We start from the raw sequence: 19,636 nt of genomic DNA, 5'->3' as shown, positions 1-19,636 counted from the left end.
AGGGTGTGTGTTCCTTTCCCTCACAAATGGAAGTAAAACACATATGATAAGATGGCATTGTAATGTATTCATCAGCGGTAAGGGGAAACTATTTTCCTCCAGTGACTTACACTTTGGGGCGGCACGGTGGTGTAGTGGTTAGCGCTGTCGCCTCACAGCAAGAGGGTCCTGGGTTCGAGCCCCAGGGCCGGCGAGGACCTTTCTGTGTGGAGTTTGCATGTTCTCCCCGTGTCCGCGTGGGTTTCCTCCGGGTGCTCCGGTTTCCCCCACAGTCCAAAGACATGCAGGTTAGGTTAACTGGTGACTCTAAATTGAGCGTAGGTGTGAATGTGAGTGTGAATGGTTGTCTGTGTCTATGTGTCAGCCCTGTGATGACCTGGCGACTTGTCCAGGGTGTACCCCGCCTTTCGCCCGTAGTCAGCTGGGATAGGCTCCAGCTTGCCTGCGACCCTGTAGAAGGATAAAGCGGCTACAGATAATGAGATGAGACTTACACTTTGTTTTGAAAAATAGCTGCGCATGTCCAGCTTTCTTTTCTTTCCTGACATCTCGCTCGAAGATCTCTTCGCCGTTCACACCGTTCACTCTACATCGTTCACACGAGAAAAGTTTTTAGCCGACCGCTTTCAAATGAAGCCCCTCGAAAACCAGTCAGTTCAGCGTATGTGTGGACTCCGTATGTGACGTTTTCAAAAAAGAGAGAGGCGGAGTAACCAAAAATTTCTGCTCAATAAGGCGGAGGCTGTTATGCTTATAATGTGAAAATGTTTTATTTGATTAAAAGGTGTCTGGGCCACGAACAATGTCCACATCACCATCGGGTTGTTGTTGTTGTTTACATGTGTCATGTTACAGGAACTTGGTCAGGGCTCTGCAGGTCTTAACTGAAGCGCTTCAAATTAAGGGTTAGCGGGCTGCTAAAGTTTGCAGGCACTTCACAAGCAAGACTCGGTGCAATATTAGCCAACATTAGCACAATTTGATATGATTTCATAATGTCTTTGTGACCTTAACGAACACCGGTTGTTGTCAGTATCAAGTCGGATTGTTATTTACATGTCACACAAACTTAGAAAACAGTCATATTCGTATGTTGTCGTTTTTACACACTGAATACGAACTGTTGTTAACTGATTCATTTTACAAGCTAATCTAACGCTACATTCCTCAAGGACAGTTTGCTAGCTTGCTAGCTAGCAGCCGGTCACTGCACTGCAATCGCACTTGCTACTGTACATGACATGGTAGCCAAACATGATTGCTGTTTTTGCGACCACGCCCCCAGAGTGAATATTCATGAGCAAATTTTGCGTGGTTTCGCCCAGCGGAAACCTACAGTAACCAGTTGTGTACTGTGCGCGGAGCATGATTTTTTTTCTTCAATCAGAAATATTGGTAGGGACAGATCAGCTGTCATTTGATATTGGTAGGGACACGTCCATACCCAATTCTATGCCTATTTATTTTATTTATTTATTTATTTATTTATCTCAGACATGCAGACAACGTACAGTCCATAATATTATAAAATATATAAAATTGCATTAAAAAATATATAAAATCTGTAAAATAAAAATAAAAACAGAACACATGAATTGCACCATGATAGGCCATTGACTAGCATCTGTTATAAAAAAAAAAAAACAGTATTAAAAAAAAAAAAAATCACAGCAGAATAGTTAAGACATATGATAACCAGCATACAACAGGTTTTTCCATTTTGTGATTAATTTTGACTTGCGACAAATATCAGAATGAATGATGCTATGAATAAAAAAGTTCTCAGAATATTAAAGCCATTTTTTAAAGACTATAGATAACAGTTCTTTGTAATTCCTGATAAGGCTTAATGACATTACTAACAAACATCTGACTAGCACTGCTTCTGCGGTTATAATTCAGTAGGCCCCTAAGGACATTATTGAAGGCAACACATACAATATTTCTGTAATTAACACGATAATTTACCCATAGAGTACATAAATAAATGTTGTTACAATATGATGAGAATAACTTGACCTTAACAGCATTTGAACAAAAATAAAATTTTCTGGCAAAGTAAATTACCTCGACCGTATAAAGCTCTCTGTTTACTTAAGATGACTATCAATAATATGACCAAGATATTTATATCGATTAACATAATCTAGGACTGAATTAGCTAAAGTTATGTTGGGTTTGACTTCAAGATGTTTCTGATCAAACAACATCAGCTGAGACTTGGTACAATTATATATAATCACATCGTGGTGCTGACCATATTCAGTACAAACATTCATCAATCTCTGCAGACCTTTGGCAGAGGGTGCAAATACAACTAAATCATCAGCGTACATTAGATGGTTGATTGTGGTACCAGCACAACAACAACCAACAGAAATCTTATTCAAGGCATTACTTAGATCATTCATATAAACATTAAAGAGAAGAGGGGACAAAACACCGCCTTGTCTTACACCATTACTTGTGTAAAAACCATCACTGATAACCTGTCCCCATCTAATATAATATATATGATGACAATACCAATAAGCCTGATGATATACATAGGTACACCAATCACCTTTAGTTTAGATAACAAAGTGGTGTGGTTCAAACGATCAAATGCACGAGAGGCATCTAAAAAGGACACAAACATCAGAGAGCCATGATTAGTGTTGACCCATCCCAAGTGATGTCACGAAAAATGCGGCTGCCATTTTGGACATGAACTACCAGTAGTCTACCACAGCCAACAACGAGGAACGACGGCGAAGCATCGAAAGGAATATAGCCATCAAAGAAAGTTTTTGCTTTCAGCAAGACTTCCATCATGCCATTATATTGTTGTGCACCTGGATGTAGTAACCATCAACACACAAGGCAAGATTTATCATTTTATCGGATCCCGACAGATGCTGACCGACGGAGAAGATGGATGGTCTCGAAAATATTGGCAAAATGATGTTTGACATAGCAATCGTGTGTAACGGGAAGCATTTGCATATCCGAAGTGTTGTGTTTACATCAAAGATAAAATAAACCAATATGACAACGACTGCTGCTGCCAGGTTGGGGACACAAACTAGTAGAAAGGAAGTGTGCCAACAGTGCCAACACACTTCCTTTGTGGTCGATTCTGCTTTAAGGTAAGATGCATTTAATTATTCGTCTGCTGTGGGTTTGGAATCGGTAGCCTGACCGATTCGTTCATGTTTGTGGTGCCATTTGTTTGTTGACGCGTGTTGAAATGGAAGATTGGTTGTTGACATGATTTCCAGTGATGCTTTGGTGCTGCTGTGGAAATGATGAGTTATGACTTCAGACGCGATGCATGTGTGCAGGTGTGGAGTCCGCGTGATATGTGCGTAAGATAGGCTTCTCATGTGTTTGGAGATCCGCGCTCTGAGACAAGCGCAAGCACCCCCCCCAAGGGAAAAAACGGGACCCCCCGAAAATATCGGCATAGTTCGAACACTGGGTTGGAGAAAGTAATGGCAAATAGTGAGTGCACAAACCATAGAAGGTAAACTGTACACAGCGCCAGGGCAGTGTGATGGTATGTCTACTTTTAGATTGTGTTAGCTTATCAATGAACACACTCGTCACTCGACGAGTTTCACGTCTTTACGACGGATACTTAAATGTGTGTTAGGTATTATTGTTGCAGTCTAAGCAGTCATTGTAGCAGCTAGATGAGCGAGAACCGAAAGGGTCTGTGCCATAAACCGTTATTTCTTCATGTCCAAAATGGCGGTCGCGTTTATGAAGGTCACGTGAGTGGAAAGGGTCAATAGTATCTGACGAGTTCTTTAAGAACAAAACACACATTTCTGTTCCATGTTTAGATTTAAAACCGAACTGATTATTTGTTGTAACTAAATAAGTATCCATTCGTTTCATTATTACTGATTCTATTATTTTAGTACAAATATTAGACAAACCAATAGGTCTGTAGTTATTTTTATCAGAGATCCTTTTATTTTTATTCTTTATAATTGGAACTATAACTGACTGAATCAACATTTCAGGAAGATACCCATGTACAAAAACTGATGACAACAATAGAGCCAGTACAACTGGTAGCTGGACACCTGCATACTTCAAATGCTCTGCAGTGAGCCCGTCAGGGCCAGGAGCCTTACCAACTGCTAATGATTTAATAACAACAATAATTTCATTAGCTGTAACATGAGGTACATTAGGAAATTGTTCTGATTCGCACAAGTTAATCAAGAACTCTTTACAGTTACTGTTAGGAACTGAAAGGTTTCTTCACCTCTGGCCCTCACCATCTCGAGATCAGTCCCCCCGTGTCACCCAGACGTCTGGGGGTGAGTTGCGAAAGAAAGACAAGAACCCCATGAGTTCGCAATCTTTATTCACAAGTCCCCCATGAGACGAGAGAATACAGGAGATTTTATACGTGTGTTATCAGTGAAATGACATCACTGTTTGATATCTGTCTGCGTGTGTCCGTGTGGATATGCAGCTGTATGTGTGTGGGTGTGTCTGACATCATTGCAGACCTTGGCGCTGTTCAGACGCATTTCTGATCAATAATACACATTTCATATCAAAATAAGCAGAATGTTCTGATGATATATGATATGATAGCACGGGGCTGTCCCTGACACACAGCCTATTCTCATGATATGATAGCAATCTTCAGACAGAATGGAATTTTTAAACAAAGATACTGTATCTAGCTGACCAGAAGGTCACTCTTACGCAGGTAAGCCTTGAGCAACAATGTCTAATGGGGACACAATTAAAAATAGACTCAGTGTTGCTTCCACATAACAGGTACTTCATCACCAGAACAGTTGTCAATGGAATTAGGCAGTTTGACTTTGGAGTTCAACTCTGATTTTATGGACCTCCAAAACTCTGATTTTTGAGCTGATATTTGTTAGCCAGCTTGTCAGCTAGAACAGTATTAGTATTATGCTTACATCTTCGTAAAGCATATTTGAATTTTGCACGAGAGCTCTTCATCAGACCATGAATAGCACCAGACCTATGGAATCAATTTTGTGCCAAAATGTTCATACAATACTTTTGAAATATCAAACAAAAACGACAAATCAAAATACACAAAAAGAAAAAGTCAATTTTTTTAGACTGGCAAACAAATTATTCGCGTAATCGTGCAAAATATCAGTCTATTACTCTTCAGAAACCTTTTATTTTTGTTCTGCGTCTTTCTCAGCTTTGTTTGACGTAATTTATTTTGGTTGCGATTCCAGCTTTCTCATTTGCGCTCCCTGACTTTTTGCTTGCAGTTTTGGCACAAACTTGACGTGTGGGTGGGCTGTCCAGGAATGCATTCCCATTGGCTAACTTGTGTTTGACTGACAGCTACGCTCAGCCATTCCCTACTTGGATTTTGGCGGACTGTTTGACGAGTGACCGATCCATTGACGGTAAACAAGGATGGAGTGGACTTCAGTGGCGACTATGATATTGAATTAATTCAACAAAGTGTAAATTCAATATCATAGTCGCCACTGAAGTCCACTCGATCCTTGTTTACCGTCAATGGATCGGTCACTCGTCAAACAGTCCGCCAAAATCCGAGTAGGGAATGGCTGAGCGTAGCTGTCAGTCAAACACAAGTTAGCCAATGGGAATGCATTCCTGGACAGCCCACCCACACGTCAAGTTTGTGCCAAAACTGCAAGCAAAAAGTCAGGGAGCGCAAACGAGAAAGCTGGAATCGCAACCAAAATACGCAAATAATTTGTTTGCCAGTCTAAAAAAATTGACTTTTTTTTTCCTTTGTGTATTTTGATTTGTCATTTTTGTTTGATATTTCAAAAGTATTGTATGAACATTTTGGCACAAAATTGATTCCGTACAGACCTTGGTTTGCCAGCAGAAGACCATAACTTGTATGCATCTCTGGCTGCATTATGATAAGGTGCAACAAGATCATTCCAACCAGGAAGAGAATACTCATTTTTTGACTTATGTTTGGCTATGGTCAATTTACTGCCACATGTAGACAGACCATGGACCATGCACATACCGTATAGTATTGATCAATGTCATTTTTGTGAGATGGTTCGGTACAATTAGTATTGGAACATTTCAGACCTTCAGGTACATTGATATTATTAAACATCAGACTGGTGTCACAGCGATAGTTCTCAATTAACCCAGTAGACAACTTATCCCATAATATATTAGGATTGAAGTCTCATCTCATCTCATTATCTCTAGCCGCTTTATCCTTCTACAGGGTCGCAGGCAAGCTGGAGCCTATCCCAGCTGACTACGGGCGAAAGGCGGGGTACACCCTGGACAAGTCGCCAGGTCATCACAGGGCTGACACATAGACACAGACAACCATTCACACTCACATTCACACCTACGGTCAATTTAGAGTCACCAGTCAACCTAACCTGCATGTCTTTGGACTGTGGGGGAAACCGGAGCACCCGGAGGAAACCCACGCGGACACGGGGAGAACATGCAAACTCCACACAGAAAGACCCTCGCCGGCCCCGGGGCTCGAACCCAGGACCTTCTTGCTGTGAGGCGACAGCGCTAACCACTACACCACCGTGCCGCCCAAGTGTAGGTCATAAAAATAATTTTCCCCAACACCCAATTATTTTTGTTTAGTGGACCAAAAGCGACTGAATTTGAAATCACAGACTTCCAATTTTATTAGTATTTTTTAAAAATAGAATTATTAATGAATTTTCGGGCCACGTGGCCCTAAATTCTCCACTATTTTTCCTGCTTCACCATGACCCAATTCACGATACTATGTCATGCATCACGTGGTGGGTTTTCCCCGTTCACACAAGGCATTGTGGGATACAAATTTGAAACAGGAGAGAAAAATGGAGGACGTGAGTGTGCGAATGAAACGTGAAAGACCGACTACAGTAACGGAAAGCAAGAAGAAAAGACGTTATGTTATATATGAAGGAAAGGAAACGCAGGACCAAACTAATAAATATCGGCGGTCAGCGAGCACTTCGGTGTGATCATCTGTTCGTTTAGCGACAGAATGATGGAACTGTTAGTGCATGCTCAAAGGTAAACCTGTAGATGGCAGTAATGCAACACTGTGGATGGCAGCTGCTGTAAAACCCAAAAGAGGAGGAGGAAGGTCCTGCGCATGCACACATGGACTTCCTCCGTTTGTCTGCTCGAAGTAAGCGACTTCATGCACATTATTTGCTTTAACCCCCTCAAATTAAATAACTTCCCAGCCACAGAATGGCCTGATTTTTTTTTAGATATTACAGAAATAAACATACCTCACAATGACCAAATTTCAGAGTGAACTAAATTTCACCGATTTTATGAAATTGAAAAGCTGTCTAGCTTTAATGTTGTTCTCAAACAGTGTACGCTGGAATTGATGAAATACGAGGACTTAATATTACGAAGGAAATGTTAAAAACAGCAACGTAAAAAAGTCTAAAACAGCTTTTAGACACCTAGTTAGCTAAAATAAATATGAAAGCGTAAATGCTACAGATTGACTGACTGAGATCCCAGCAGTTATAATTCCAGTTTCTCTCTATGCATAGATTAGCTATATTTCTTTTAACTTTGAAGGCATCAAGTCCTCTGGCTAATTAGTAATAATTAATAGTAGGTATTAAAGGAGAACTGAAGTCATTTTTAAACTTGCTTTATTTCTTAATTAACATGTTATTCAATTATGTTTTCGGTTTTAGTAACCTTATATTGTGACTCATACTGGCAACTAATTGCAATTAAATATTATACTTATCGGCCTATTCGGTTTTTAGCCGTGTTGAATTTTGTTCGTTTGGTCCACAGCAGGCGTCGCTTATCCGCACAATCTTCACGAGACTTGTGTGAGACTTCAAAATGTTTAGTGTCAGTCAGAGGTCAGTGCCGCCATTTTGAAAACTGTTTCCCAAACGAAATATTGCACAATAACGAGTTTAAATGACGATTACTGCCGACTTTTTTCAAACTTTCCTGACTGCTATCAAAACAAACAAAACTTCCGGCTTGATTACATCAGCATTCGAAAGAGGGCGCGCGCGTCTTTTGACAACGTTGGCAGATGTTGGTCACTGATTTCCGCTGTACGTTTTACTTCCGTCCTACGATGTCTCACACAGGTCTCAACGAATCTCGTTTACGGCCATTGCTTTGACATATGGACTGCTATATTACAGAGCATATTTCAAACACTCAATTTGCTACAGCAGCGACAAAATAGCTATCAAACATGCATTCCTATATTTAATAAAATGGGATGAATAGAATTTTGATGATAAAAAAATTTGCCTTCAGTTCTCCTTTAAAGCAATAGTAATAATTATATATTTATATTATTATATTGTAGCCTTGTCGTTATTTAATGTCATTCTGCACCATCAAAATCTTTGGGATGTCTGTAATATCTTTGTTAATGATATGCTTATGAGCTGGATGGTGCTCCTGGGCTCTGGGGGCTTTATTAATATCGACTAATTGAAGTGTCCTGTGACTGATATCAGTGTCTTGTGACCATTTTAGCAACTGCTTAATCTGGTACACAGGTCAGCCCAACCGATTATCTTATCGACAAATGACATTTTAAATAGAACTGACATGGTTCTCTGATCTTTCTCCAAAAAAGAAGTCAAGTCCTATGTGAAGATGTGCGTCACATCACAAATCAAACACACAGCCATGACACATCCTCTCAAAACTTATTCATATAGGAACTCAAAGACACTTACTGCAGCCATATCTGAGGTATTTACACATCTTGTAACTGCTCAGTCATGAGTTTGGCAAGGCAGGTCAGCCCAACTGAATATCTTATTGACAAACGACAGTTTGAAGTGAACTGACATGGTTTTTCAGATCTCCACCCAAAACAGAGTGGTTTCACAGCTCATCTATGTCAGTATGGAAACCAAACTGACTACAACATTTTACTCACGCTGTGGTCCGTAAGTAGAACAGTGTACGCAGGAAATAATTAAATACCAGAACTCCAGCTAGCTTTAGAAGTCAATCTGGATTTTTGTAAAGTTGCTTTTTCATAACGTTCCTTGTTAAAAGCACTATACAAGATAAGATAATACGAGCTAAACTTTAGTCAACCCTCAGTGGGGAAATTCACATGTTTCAGTAGCTCACAAACAGAAAAAGAGTCAGGAATAAACAGTAACAAATTGGGTCAGGTACGTAAAATACACAACAAAATAAGAATGGAACTTAAAGGAGAACTGAAGGCAAGTTTAAGTTGAAGTTCAGACTTTCAGCTTTAATTCAGTGGGTTGAACAAAATGGTTGCATAAAAATGTGAGGAACTAAAGTATTTTTTTAAACACAATCCCTTCATTTCAGGGGCTCAAAAGTAATTGGACAAATTAAATAATTGTAAATAAAATGTTCATTTCTAATACTTGGTTGAAAACCCTTTGGCAATGACTGCCTGAAGTCTTGAACTCATGGACATCACCAGACGCTGTGTTTCCTCCTTTTTAATGCTCTGCCAGGCCTTTACTGCAGCGGTTTTCAGTTGCTGTTTGTTTGTGGGCCTTTCTGTCTGAAGTTTAGTCTTTAACAAGTGAAATGCATGCTCAATTGGGTTGACCCATACGAAAAAGAACAGTAAAGAACTTATAAGAGTTTACCACTGTCTTAGTAGTAAATCCTTATAAATATAAGGATAAATCCTTATAAGGATTTATAAATAAATATACATGCCATGTATGATTTACTCCTGAAAGTGGCCCATTTTGCATTTTGTATATGCCTTTTATATGTAAATCCACATATGTTTGTGTTGGATTTACATATAAAAGGCATATACATTTTAAACTGTAAAATATAATTTAAAACCACAAACATTACATGAAGCATACAAAGACGGTGTAATTCATCATACACATTATCTGTAAAAACCATGCACAATGTTCACTTCATACATACTAGATTTTCATAAAAAATTTGTATGAGGAAGATGCAAAATGGGCCACTTTCAGGAGTAAATCATACATGGCATATATATTTATTTATAAATTCTTATAAGGATTTATCCTTATATTTATAAGGATTTACTACTAAGACAGTGGTAAACTCTTATAAGTTCTTTACTGTTCTTTTTCATATGGGGAGATTAGGTGACTGACTTGGCCATTCAAGAATATTCCACTTCTTTGCTTTAATAAACTCCTGGGTTGCTTTGGCTTTACGTTTTGGGTCATTGTCCATCTGTATTACGAAACGCCGACCAATCAGTTTGGCTGGATTTGAGCACACAGTATGTCTCTGAATACCTCAGAATTCATCCGGCTGCTTCTGTCCTGTGTCACATCATCAATAAGCACTCGTGACCCAGTGCCACTGGCAGCCATGCATGCCCAAGCCATCACACTGCCTCCGCCGTGTTTTACAGATGATGTGGTATGCTTTGGATCATGAGCTGTACCACGCCTTCGCCATACTTTTTTCTTTCCATCATTCTGGTAGAGGTTGATCTTGGTTTCATCTGTCCAAAGAATGTTCTTGCAGAACTGTGCTGGCTTTTTTAGATGTTTTTTAGCAAAGTCCAATCTAGCCTTTTTATTCTTGAGGCTTATGAGTGGCTTGCACCATGCAGTGAACCCTCTGTATTTACTTTCATGCAGTCTTCTCTTTATGGTAGATTTGGATATTGATACGCCTACCTCCTGGAGAGTGTTGTTCACTTGGTTGGCTGTTGTGAAGGGGTTTCTCTTCACCATGGAAATTCTTCTGCGATCATCCACTACTGTTGTCTTCTGTGTGTCCCCAGGTCTTTTTGCATTGATGAGTTCACCAGTGCTTTCTTTCTTTCTCAGGATGTACCAAACTGTAGATTTTGCCACTCCTAATATTGTAGCAATTTCTCGGATGGGTTTTTTTCTGTTTTCGCAGCTTAAGGATGGCTTGTTTCACCTGCATGGAGAGCTCCTTTGACCGCATGTTTTCTTCACAGCAAAATCTTCCAAATGCAAGCACCACACCTCGAATCAACTCCAGGCCTTTTATCTGCTTAATTGAGAATGACATAACGAAGGAATTGCCCACACCTGCCCATGAAATAGCCTTTGAGTCAATTGTCCAATTACTTTTGGTCCCTTTAAAAACAGGGTGGCACATGTTAAGGAGCTGAAACTCCTAAACCCTTCATCCAATTTTAATGTGGATACCCTCAAATGAAAGCTGAAAGTCTGGACTTTATGTCCATGTCCATTATATAACTATAACTTGAATATGTTTCAGTAAACAGGTAAAAAAAGAAAATTTGTGTCAGTGTCCAAATATATATGGACCTAACTGTACATCAGTCCATATGTCAAAGCAATGGCCATAAACGAGATTCGTTGAGACCTGTGCGAGACATCGTAGGACGGAAGTAAAACGTACAGCGGAAATCAAAGTGACCAACATCTGCCAACGTTGTCAAAAGACGCGCGCGCCCTCTTTCGAATGCTGACGTAATCAAGCTGGAAGTTTTGTTGTTTTGATAGCAATCAGGAAAGTTTGAAAAAAGTAGGCAGTAATCATCATTTAAACTCGTTTTTGTGCAATATTTCGTTTGGAAAACAGTTTTCAAAATGGCGGCACTGACACCTGGCTGACACTTCACGTTTCGAAGTCTCGCACAAGTCTTGTGAAGATCGCACGGATAAGCGACGCCTGCCGTGGACCAAACGAACTAAATTCAACATGGCTAAAAACTGAATAGGTTGATAAGTATAATATTTAATTGCAATTAGTTGCCAATATGAGTCACGATATAAGGTTACTAAAACCAAAAACGTAATTAAATAACACATTAAGAAACAAAGCAAGTTTAAAAATTACTTCAGTTCCCCTTTAAAGCTAGACGGCCTTTCAATTTCATAAAATCGGTGAAATTTAGTTCCCTCTGAAATTTGGTCATTGTGAAATATGTTTATTTCTGAAATATTAAAAAAAACAAAAAAACAAAAACAAACAAACAAAAAAAAAAACAGGCCATTCTGTGGCTGGGAAGTTATTTAATTTGAGAGGATTCCTGAGCAAATAATGTGCATGAAATCGCTTGCTTCGTGCAGTCAAGCAGACAGAGGAAGTCCATGTGCGCATACGCAGGTTTACCTTCTTCTTTAAGGTTTTACAGCAGCTGGCAGCCAGTGTTGCATTACTACCATCTACAGGTTTACCTTTGACTGTGCACTGACAGTTCCATCATTCTTTTGCTAAACGGACAGCTGATCACACCGAGGTGCTCGCTGACCGCCGATATTTATTAGTTTGGTCCTGCGTTTCCTTTCCTTCGCAACATAACGTCTTTTCTTCTCGCTTTCCGTTACTGTAGTCGGTCTTTCATGTTTCATTCGCACACTCACGTCCTCCATTTTTCTCTCCTGTTTCAAATTTGTATCCCACAATGCCTTGCATGAACAGGGAAAGCCCACTACGTTATGCATGACGCAGTATCTTGACTTGCATCATGGTGAAGCAGGAAAAAGTAGCAGAGAATTTAGAGCCACATAGCTCTAAATTCATTAATTGTTCTATTTTTAAAAAAATACTAATAAAATTGGAAGTCTGTGATTTGAATTCAGTCGCTTTTGGTCCACTAAACAAAAATAATTGGGTGTTGGGGAAAATTATTTTTATGACCTACACTTGAAAAATCTGAAAGGCAGTCTAGCTTTAAATGATGACAAGCCTCAAACAAAATTAAGTCGAGACTATCACCTAAAACATCATCAGATTTTCACACAAGTCCTAAAAGTAGATAAAGAGAACCCAGTTAAACAAATGAGACAAAAATATTATACTTGGTCATTTATTTATTGAGGAAAATGATCCAATATTACATATGCATCTGTGAATAGCAAAAGTATGTGAACCTTTGCTTTCAGTATCTGGTGTGACCCCCTTGTGCAGCAATAACTGCAAATAAACGTTTGCGGTAACTGTTGATCAGTCCTGCACACCGGCTTGGAGGAATTTTAGCCTGTTCCTCCGTACAGAACAGCTTCAACTCCGGGATGTTGGTGGGTTTCCTCACATGAACTGCTCGCTTCAGGTCCTTCCACAACATTTCGATTGGATTAAGGTCAGGACTTTGACTTGGCCATTCCAAAATATTAACTTTATTCTTCTTTAACCATTCTTTGGTAGAACGACTTGTGTGCTTAGGGTTGTTGTCTTGCTGCATGACCCACCTTCTCTTGAGATTCAGTTCATGGATAGATGTCCGGACATTTTCCTTTAGAATTCGCTGGTATAATTCAGAATTCATTGTTCCATCAATGATGGCAAGCCGTTCTGGCCCAGATGCAGCAAAACAGGCCCAAACCATGATACTACCACCACCATGTTTCACAGATGGGATAAGGTTCTTATGCTGGAATGCAGTGTTTTCCTTTCTCCAAACATAACGCTTCTCATTTAAACCAAAAAGTTCTATTTTGGTCTCCTCCATCCACAAAACATTTTTCCAAGAACCTTCTGGCTTGTCCACGTGATCTTTAGCAAACTGCAAACATGCATCAATGTTCTTTTTGGAGAGCAATGGCTTTCTTCTTGCAACCCTGTCATGCACACCATTGTTGTTCAGTGTTCTCCTGATGGTGGACTCATGAACATTAACATCAGCCAATGTGAGAGAGGCCTTCAGTTGCTTAGAAGTTACCCTGGCGTCCTTTGTGACCTTGCCGACTATTACACGCCTTGCTCTTGGAGTGATCTTTGTTGGTCGACCACTCCTGGGGAGGGTAACAATGGTTTTGAATTTCCTCCATTTGTACACAATCTGTCTGACTGTGGATTGGTGGAGTCCAAACTCTTTAGAGATGGTTTTGTAACCTTTTCCAGCCTGATGAGCATCAACAACGCTTTTTCTGAGGTCCTCAGAAATCTCCTTTGTTCGTGCCATGATACACTTCCACAAATGTGTTGTGAAGATCAGACTTTGATAGATCCCTGTTCTTTAAATAAAACAGGGTGCCCACTCACACCTGATTGTCATCCCATTGATTGAAAACACCTGACTCGAATTTCACCTTCAAATTAACTGCTAATCCTAGAGGTTCACATACTTTTGCCACTCACATATGTAATATTGGATCATTTTCCTCAATAAATAAATGACCAAGTATAATACATCTTTGTCTCATTTGTTTAACTGGTTTCTCTTTATCTACTTTTAGGACTTGTGTGAAAATCTGATGATGTTTTAGGTCATATTTATGCAGAAATATAGAAAATTCTACAGGGTTCACAAACTTTCAAGCACCACTATAAGGTGGGGTTTAAATTAGACCGTATCAGCGGATCATCAGATTAACGTTTTTAAAACGATTAGTGTGCACACAGCAACGCCAATACACGATTCGCGTGCACATAGCAACGCCAATACACGGATATGCTCGGCTCCGCAGGCATCCCGCGCTCCAAATCACTCCGCCCTGAACAGCGAGTGCCCTCTGGAGGGTGCGCACTCCGGCCCTGCGCAGCTCACAGAGCGCGCGAGTGAAGCGCACGAGCAGTGATTTGGGACTGAGCCGCTGTGTGTGTGATCTCGGTGCATGTCGGGCATGCGCGTCACTTAACACTTGCAAGTGGAAGGATGGCAAGCCTAAAGACAATCATAACTACACAATGGGCAGTATTTGCATCAGTATTTGCAGTATTTTCATACTTTTATACTCTTTAATGAAAGGTGATACAAGGCGGAAGTCCGCGCCGTTTTTCAGCAGTCGCGTCACATGACCAACGCCAGCGAATCAGGAAGGTGGATGTCACAGTGACGTTGTCCAAAGACGACGCCAGCTAGAGCTCAGCACAGCGTATCCGCGTATTCTCAATGTTTACACAGCACTGGACCAGACACGATCTGGATTGAATACGTGGACCCTGGCGGATTCCCGTTTCCCGGCGTTTTAATGTAAACGGACAGTGCATCCGCGAAGAAAACGAGACAGATACGGTCTAATGTAAACTTGGCCTAAGTAGTTAGTAATGACTTTATAATTAAGTAAAGAGAAAGCCCCCTTTCTTTTCCAGTCCAAATTGCCTGCGTTGCAGCCCTGAATGAAAATATTCAGATAGTTCGTGTGGACAGGTCACCAGTCACCTGATGCTACACGAGGCTAGCAAAAGCCATCCAGGAATTTGTAATTTGTAAAATAGTCACAGCATACAGAAAATGCCATCAGTTGCTTTAATAGATAGTGTAGAAAGATCCATGCTGAATACATGTGTGGCTCAGGTTGCACATACCAAACTCCACAGTGGACAAAACATAAAAAGGACACCGGACAATACTTCTGACTAGCACACTCAACACAAATCACTTCATCCGATGCTGGATGAAAAGAACAGAGCTGAGGTTTTTAACTGTGCATTATTATTATTTTTCTTTTTTAATCCTGGATGACTTTGAAGGGTAAAGCCATAAACCCCCATCATATAAACATTTACTGCTACTGGCCCATAGTGGAACATTTGCACTGTGGCATCTGCAAAGCAAATAAACAGTGCAATGCAATAACCATTGAGCTTATAAATAACTCAACAATTCCTAAGCACAAGCTGGACATCTGCTTCCCTCAGTCAGCGGGTGCATGGGAAGTGCCTCATGTCCAGGGAAGCCTGATTTCAAGACAGCAGTCGAACCCATTCGAAGAGATAAGAAAACATGGCTCGCTGCCAAATAAAGGGTCATTTTGGTCAAGATCTTGGGGAATTCTTGGAAAGGGAAATAATTATGATTTCCAGTGAGTTTTAGAACACGTGACATGTCGATGTGCGAACTGATATAACAGTAGACATCTTCCTGCTGATACAGGAAGTTATGAGAATGTTTGAGGATTAAATACTGGTTGTGGGGCGGCACGGTGGTGTAGTGGTTAGCGCTGTCGCCTCACAGCAAGAAGGTCCTGGGTTCGAGCCCCGTGGCCGACGAGGGCCTTTCTGTGTGGAGTTTGCATGTTCTCCCCGTGTCCGCGTGGGTTTCCTCCAGGTGCTCCGGTTTCCCCCACAGTCCAAAGACATGCAGGTTAGGTTAACTGGTGACTCTAAATTGACCGTAGGTGTGAATGTGAGTGTGAATGGTTGTCTGTGTCTATGTGTCAGCCCTGTGATGACCTGGCGACTTGTCCAGGGTGTACCCCGCCTTTCGCCCGTAGTCAGCTGGGATAGGCTCCAGCTTGCCTGCGACCCTGTAGAACAGGATAAAGCGGCTAGAGATGATGAGATGAGATACTGGTTGTGGATATACTATGTGCCTCAAATGTATACAGGAGATAAAGGGGAAAGTATGTACTCACAGTTCTGATGGCTCTTCGTCATATTGTCCACATCCATTGCATGGTAGAAGTCATATACAGAGCGCCCCACTAAGTCATCTGGTGTGTAGCCCATCAGATTCCCCACACTGCAAAACAGTTAAATAATTGATTGTCTGTTTAAATCCCAAACTTGTTACAAGCAACGAAAAAAATCCAAACTTTACTTTTCCATCCATATCCTATCTGGTGTACATATGCATTATGGCGTAAGTATTATCAAAGCTGTTCGAGCGTTGGTACAATATGCATGGATTCTACAAATTCCACAAAAGTAAAAAAGCAAACATTCACAAAGCTCGCCTCAGATCCTGCAACGTGCTGGCGAAAGACATGACAAGCAATCAGTTCACCAGATGAGACAAGAGAAGCCAAAGTAAATGGCTTTCCCACTTTAGTGCCAACTGTTGACAATTGGGGCTTTTTGTTTTCTGAGAAAATAAATCCTTCTCTCTCATTCTCTCTGGAGTTTTCTTTTCCCCCGTCTGCGATTTTTGAGATTTTTTTCCTTCTTGTTGAAATAACACATTATGAGTTACAAGAAGCCTTTATTGATTACACGTACATTCAAGCACAGTGAAATTCCTCCTCTCTTATTTAACCCATCCGAAGCAGTGAACACACACATGCACATACAAGTGAAGCCTAGGTCACAACCGGATGTACGATTTTTTGGCTGTGCGACTTTTGGCGTTTCCCAAATCGCTGCGTTTTTTTTGTTCATGGAGAAAGACGCAAGTAAGTTTGTCTTGCAACCTGAAAAAAACGTAAGCGCCCGTAGAGTTTGACATGACAAAGAACCTCTGCGGCCAGTCTACGGCTCGAAAATCAGCACGTCGCACGCGCACCCTCCGTGTGTTTCTTGCGTTTTTTGCAAGTAGACCGGCCGTAGGAGCACCTACGGCCGGTTGTGACCGAGGCTTGAGCGATGAACACGCACACATACCCAGAGCAGTGGGCAGCAATGCTATAGCGCCCGGGGAGCAGTTGTGGGTTAGATGCCTTGCTCAAGGGGACTTCAGCCCAACCTTCAGGCCAAGACCGCCCCATGTTAACCTAACCACATGTCTTTGGACTGTGAGGGAAACCGGAGCACCCAGAGGAAACCCACACAGATACGGGGAGAACATGCAAACTCCACACGGAAAGGCCCCTGTCAGCCACCGGGCTCGAACTCAGAACCTTCTTGCTATGAGGCAACTAACCACTACACCAGTTGTATAGTGGTGAAGGGCATATTGTTGCTTTTGAGATGCTGCCCTTGCTTTACTTCACTGATTTCAGTATAGTGCAAAAAGCAGTTTAAGCTTTTAAAACCATACGAGCCCACCTTAATGCATTAGGTCAGCTATGAAATGAAATGTTAATCAACACACAACTTACATACCTCACTGATCAATATCCTTATGTTTTTTTTCTTCTCTTACCCTTGTGATTGCTTTGACCTCTTAGTGACAGTCATTTTGTGACTTTGTTATAAATTCCCTACCACTGAACTACTCTTTAATACAAACTTCATGATTTACACAAACTGTATCTGCCTCTTTTCATCTTAAAACCTGTGTCAACAGGAAGCGAACAAGTCACAGCAAATTGGTTTGTATATTGTATACAGCACACAGCAAACTTAATTATTCTATCCACATTCACTGGATATGAGCAATCGCGTGCTCTGATTGGCTACTCTACTACTAGGATATCAGCTCATATACCATGAGTAGAGAAAAACAAAATGGCGATGCGCATCAAGTCAGATACATCACTTTATCAAGTATTTAAAAGAAACAGAAATAGCGAAAAGAATATAGTCCCCCCCCCCCCCCCCCAATATCTCCTGTTTCACACTCCAGCCCAGTCGGTAATGCACCTTTAAGTTGGTTTGCCAACCGCCAAAAAAACCCTAAAGAAGAAGAAGAAAATGGTGGCGCATATTGCTGAACCAACCGAGGACGAAATAAAAACTACTCGAAAACACCCCCCCCCCCAAAAAAGGCGCAACAAAATATGGAATAAAAGTATTTAATGGTAAGAATGTTTCTTTATTTTTCAAGAATTATTATTATAGCATTTTTCACAAATTGCTACTGTCATTTCGCCGGTTTGTTTACATTCTAAGCAGAAACGATTTTGTCGGACGTTTTGTACAAAGTTTTTATTTATCGAATTTGCAAAAAAATTAAAAATAAAAATGCTCCGTTTCTCTAAATCCAGTGAATGTGGATAGACTAAAACAGTTATTCTACTCAGTTTTGTCGTATACGGCTTATAGACAACTTGGCGCTACGCACTTTGTCAGCTATCAGCTCATGTACGACTCGATTTCATGGAATAACTGTTAAATAGCTCCAGTACGCTCTTAGAAATCAGTGTTGGATATATATGCACCAGGATGTAACAAACAGAGCAGTGAGACATATACAGTACATCAAGCTTTTTGGCTCTTTCTTCACTGCACAATTTGTGTATGTTTAAAGTCTTGATAGATTGATGGCAGACTGAAATTTATCCCTCTATGGGTCATTGTTAGCGATCCATGTTGGTTATGTAAGATGGCAGCAGCTACACTCACACACCAGCCAGAGGTTGGCTGGCTCTAAACCAAGTAATTACTTTCCCTTCTTACACAGAATAATAATGATATAGGTGACTGTATTTCTGTGCAGGTAAGAAATTTGATTCTAACTTTAGTCACTCAAATATACCAAAAGTCATGAGCAGACCCACCATCAGGGGGATCTGAGGGTACAGATGACCCCAGTCCAAGACCCGGGGAGCATGCGAAGGTCTATTGTTGACCTTTAAGTGTGATCAAATACAGAGTGAGTGTGGATGAGGGGCCCAATTAGGGAACGTTTGTCCCCCTGTCCATAATTCCTAATGGCTGGCCTGCTCATAAGGAAGTTGATCATAATCATATTGTCATTTTAATTTTATCCACGCGTCATTTTATTTATTTTACATATTTTATCTGCTGCCTTTTTTTTTTTTTTTTAACTTTGTTACTGGCAACAGGCCTGCCATTGTACATAATGAGCTTTTTTTTGTTGTTGTTTTGTTGTTGTTTTTTTGCCCACCCATTTTTGTGATTTTATTCTTTTTGTGATTTTATTTTCTTGCTCTTTTAATGTACCGCTCTTCGCCCTTCTAATTGCCCTTCGGGGATAAAGTTTTGTCTAAGTCTAAGTTGTATGAATATACAACACCATACACCTAGGTGATATACATATGTGGAAAGACTGAATGGTACTTTCCAGTTATAGTAGGAATAGTACAAAATGTTTATTTACTATAAACACCTTTTCAAGCTATTTTTAAATTGCTTAATGTGACATTTTTGAGATCTCAGC

The 19,636-nt window shown here is 40.5% G+C and overlaps 1 protein-coding gene across 1 annotated transcript in view; it reads right to left on the bottom strand.

Moving 5' to 3' along the window:
* epas1a (endothelial PAS domain protein 1a) overlaps nt 1-19,636 on the bottom strand; it is a 79,536-nt gene that overhangs the window by 18,399 nt on the left and 41,501 nt on the right. Inside the window, exon 7 of the mRNA XM_060940222.1 lies at nt 16,272-16,378. Within this exon, the coding sequence (XP_060796205.1) occupies nt 16,272-16,378 (107 nt within the window). The remainder of the gene's footprint in view (nt 1-16,271; nt 16,379-19,636) is intronic.

The sequence above is a fragment of the Neoarius graeffei genome, chromosome 14, assembly GCF_027579695.1.
Source record: "Neoarius graeffei isolate fNeoGra1 chromosome 14, fNeoGra1.pri, whole genome shotgun sequence".
Lineage (NCBI taxonomy): Eukaryota > Metazoa > Chordata > Actinopteri > Siluriformes > Ariidae > Neoarius > Neoarius graeffei.
Note: the sequence above shows the minus strand (reverse complement) of the source record. Positions and strands in the feature narration are given on the sequence as shown.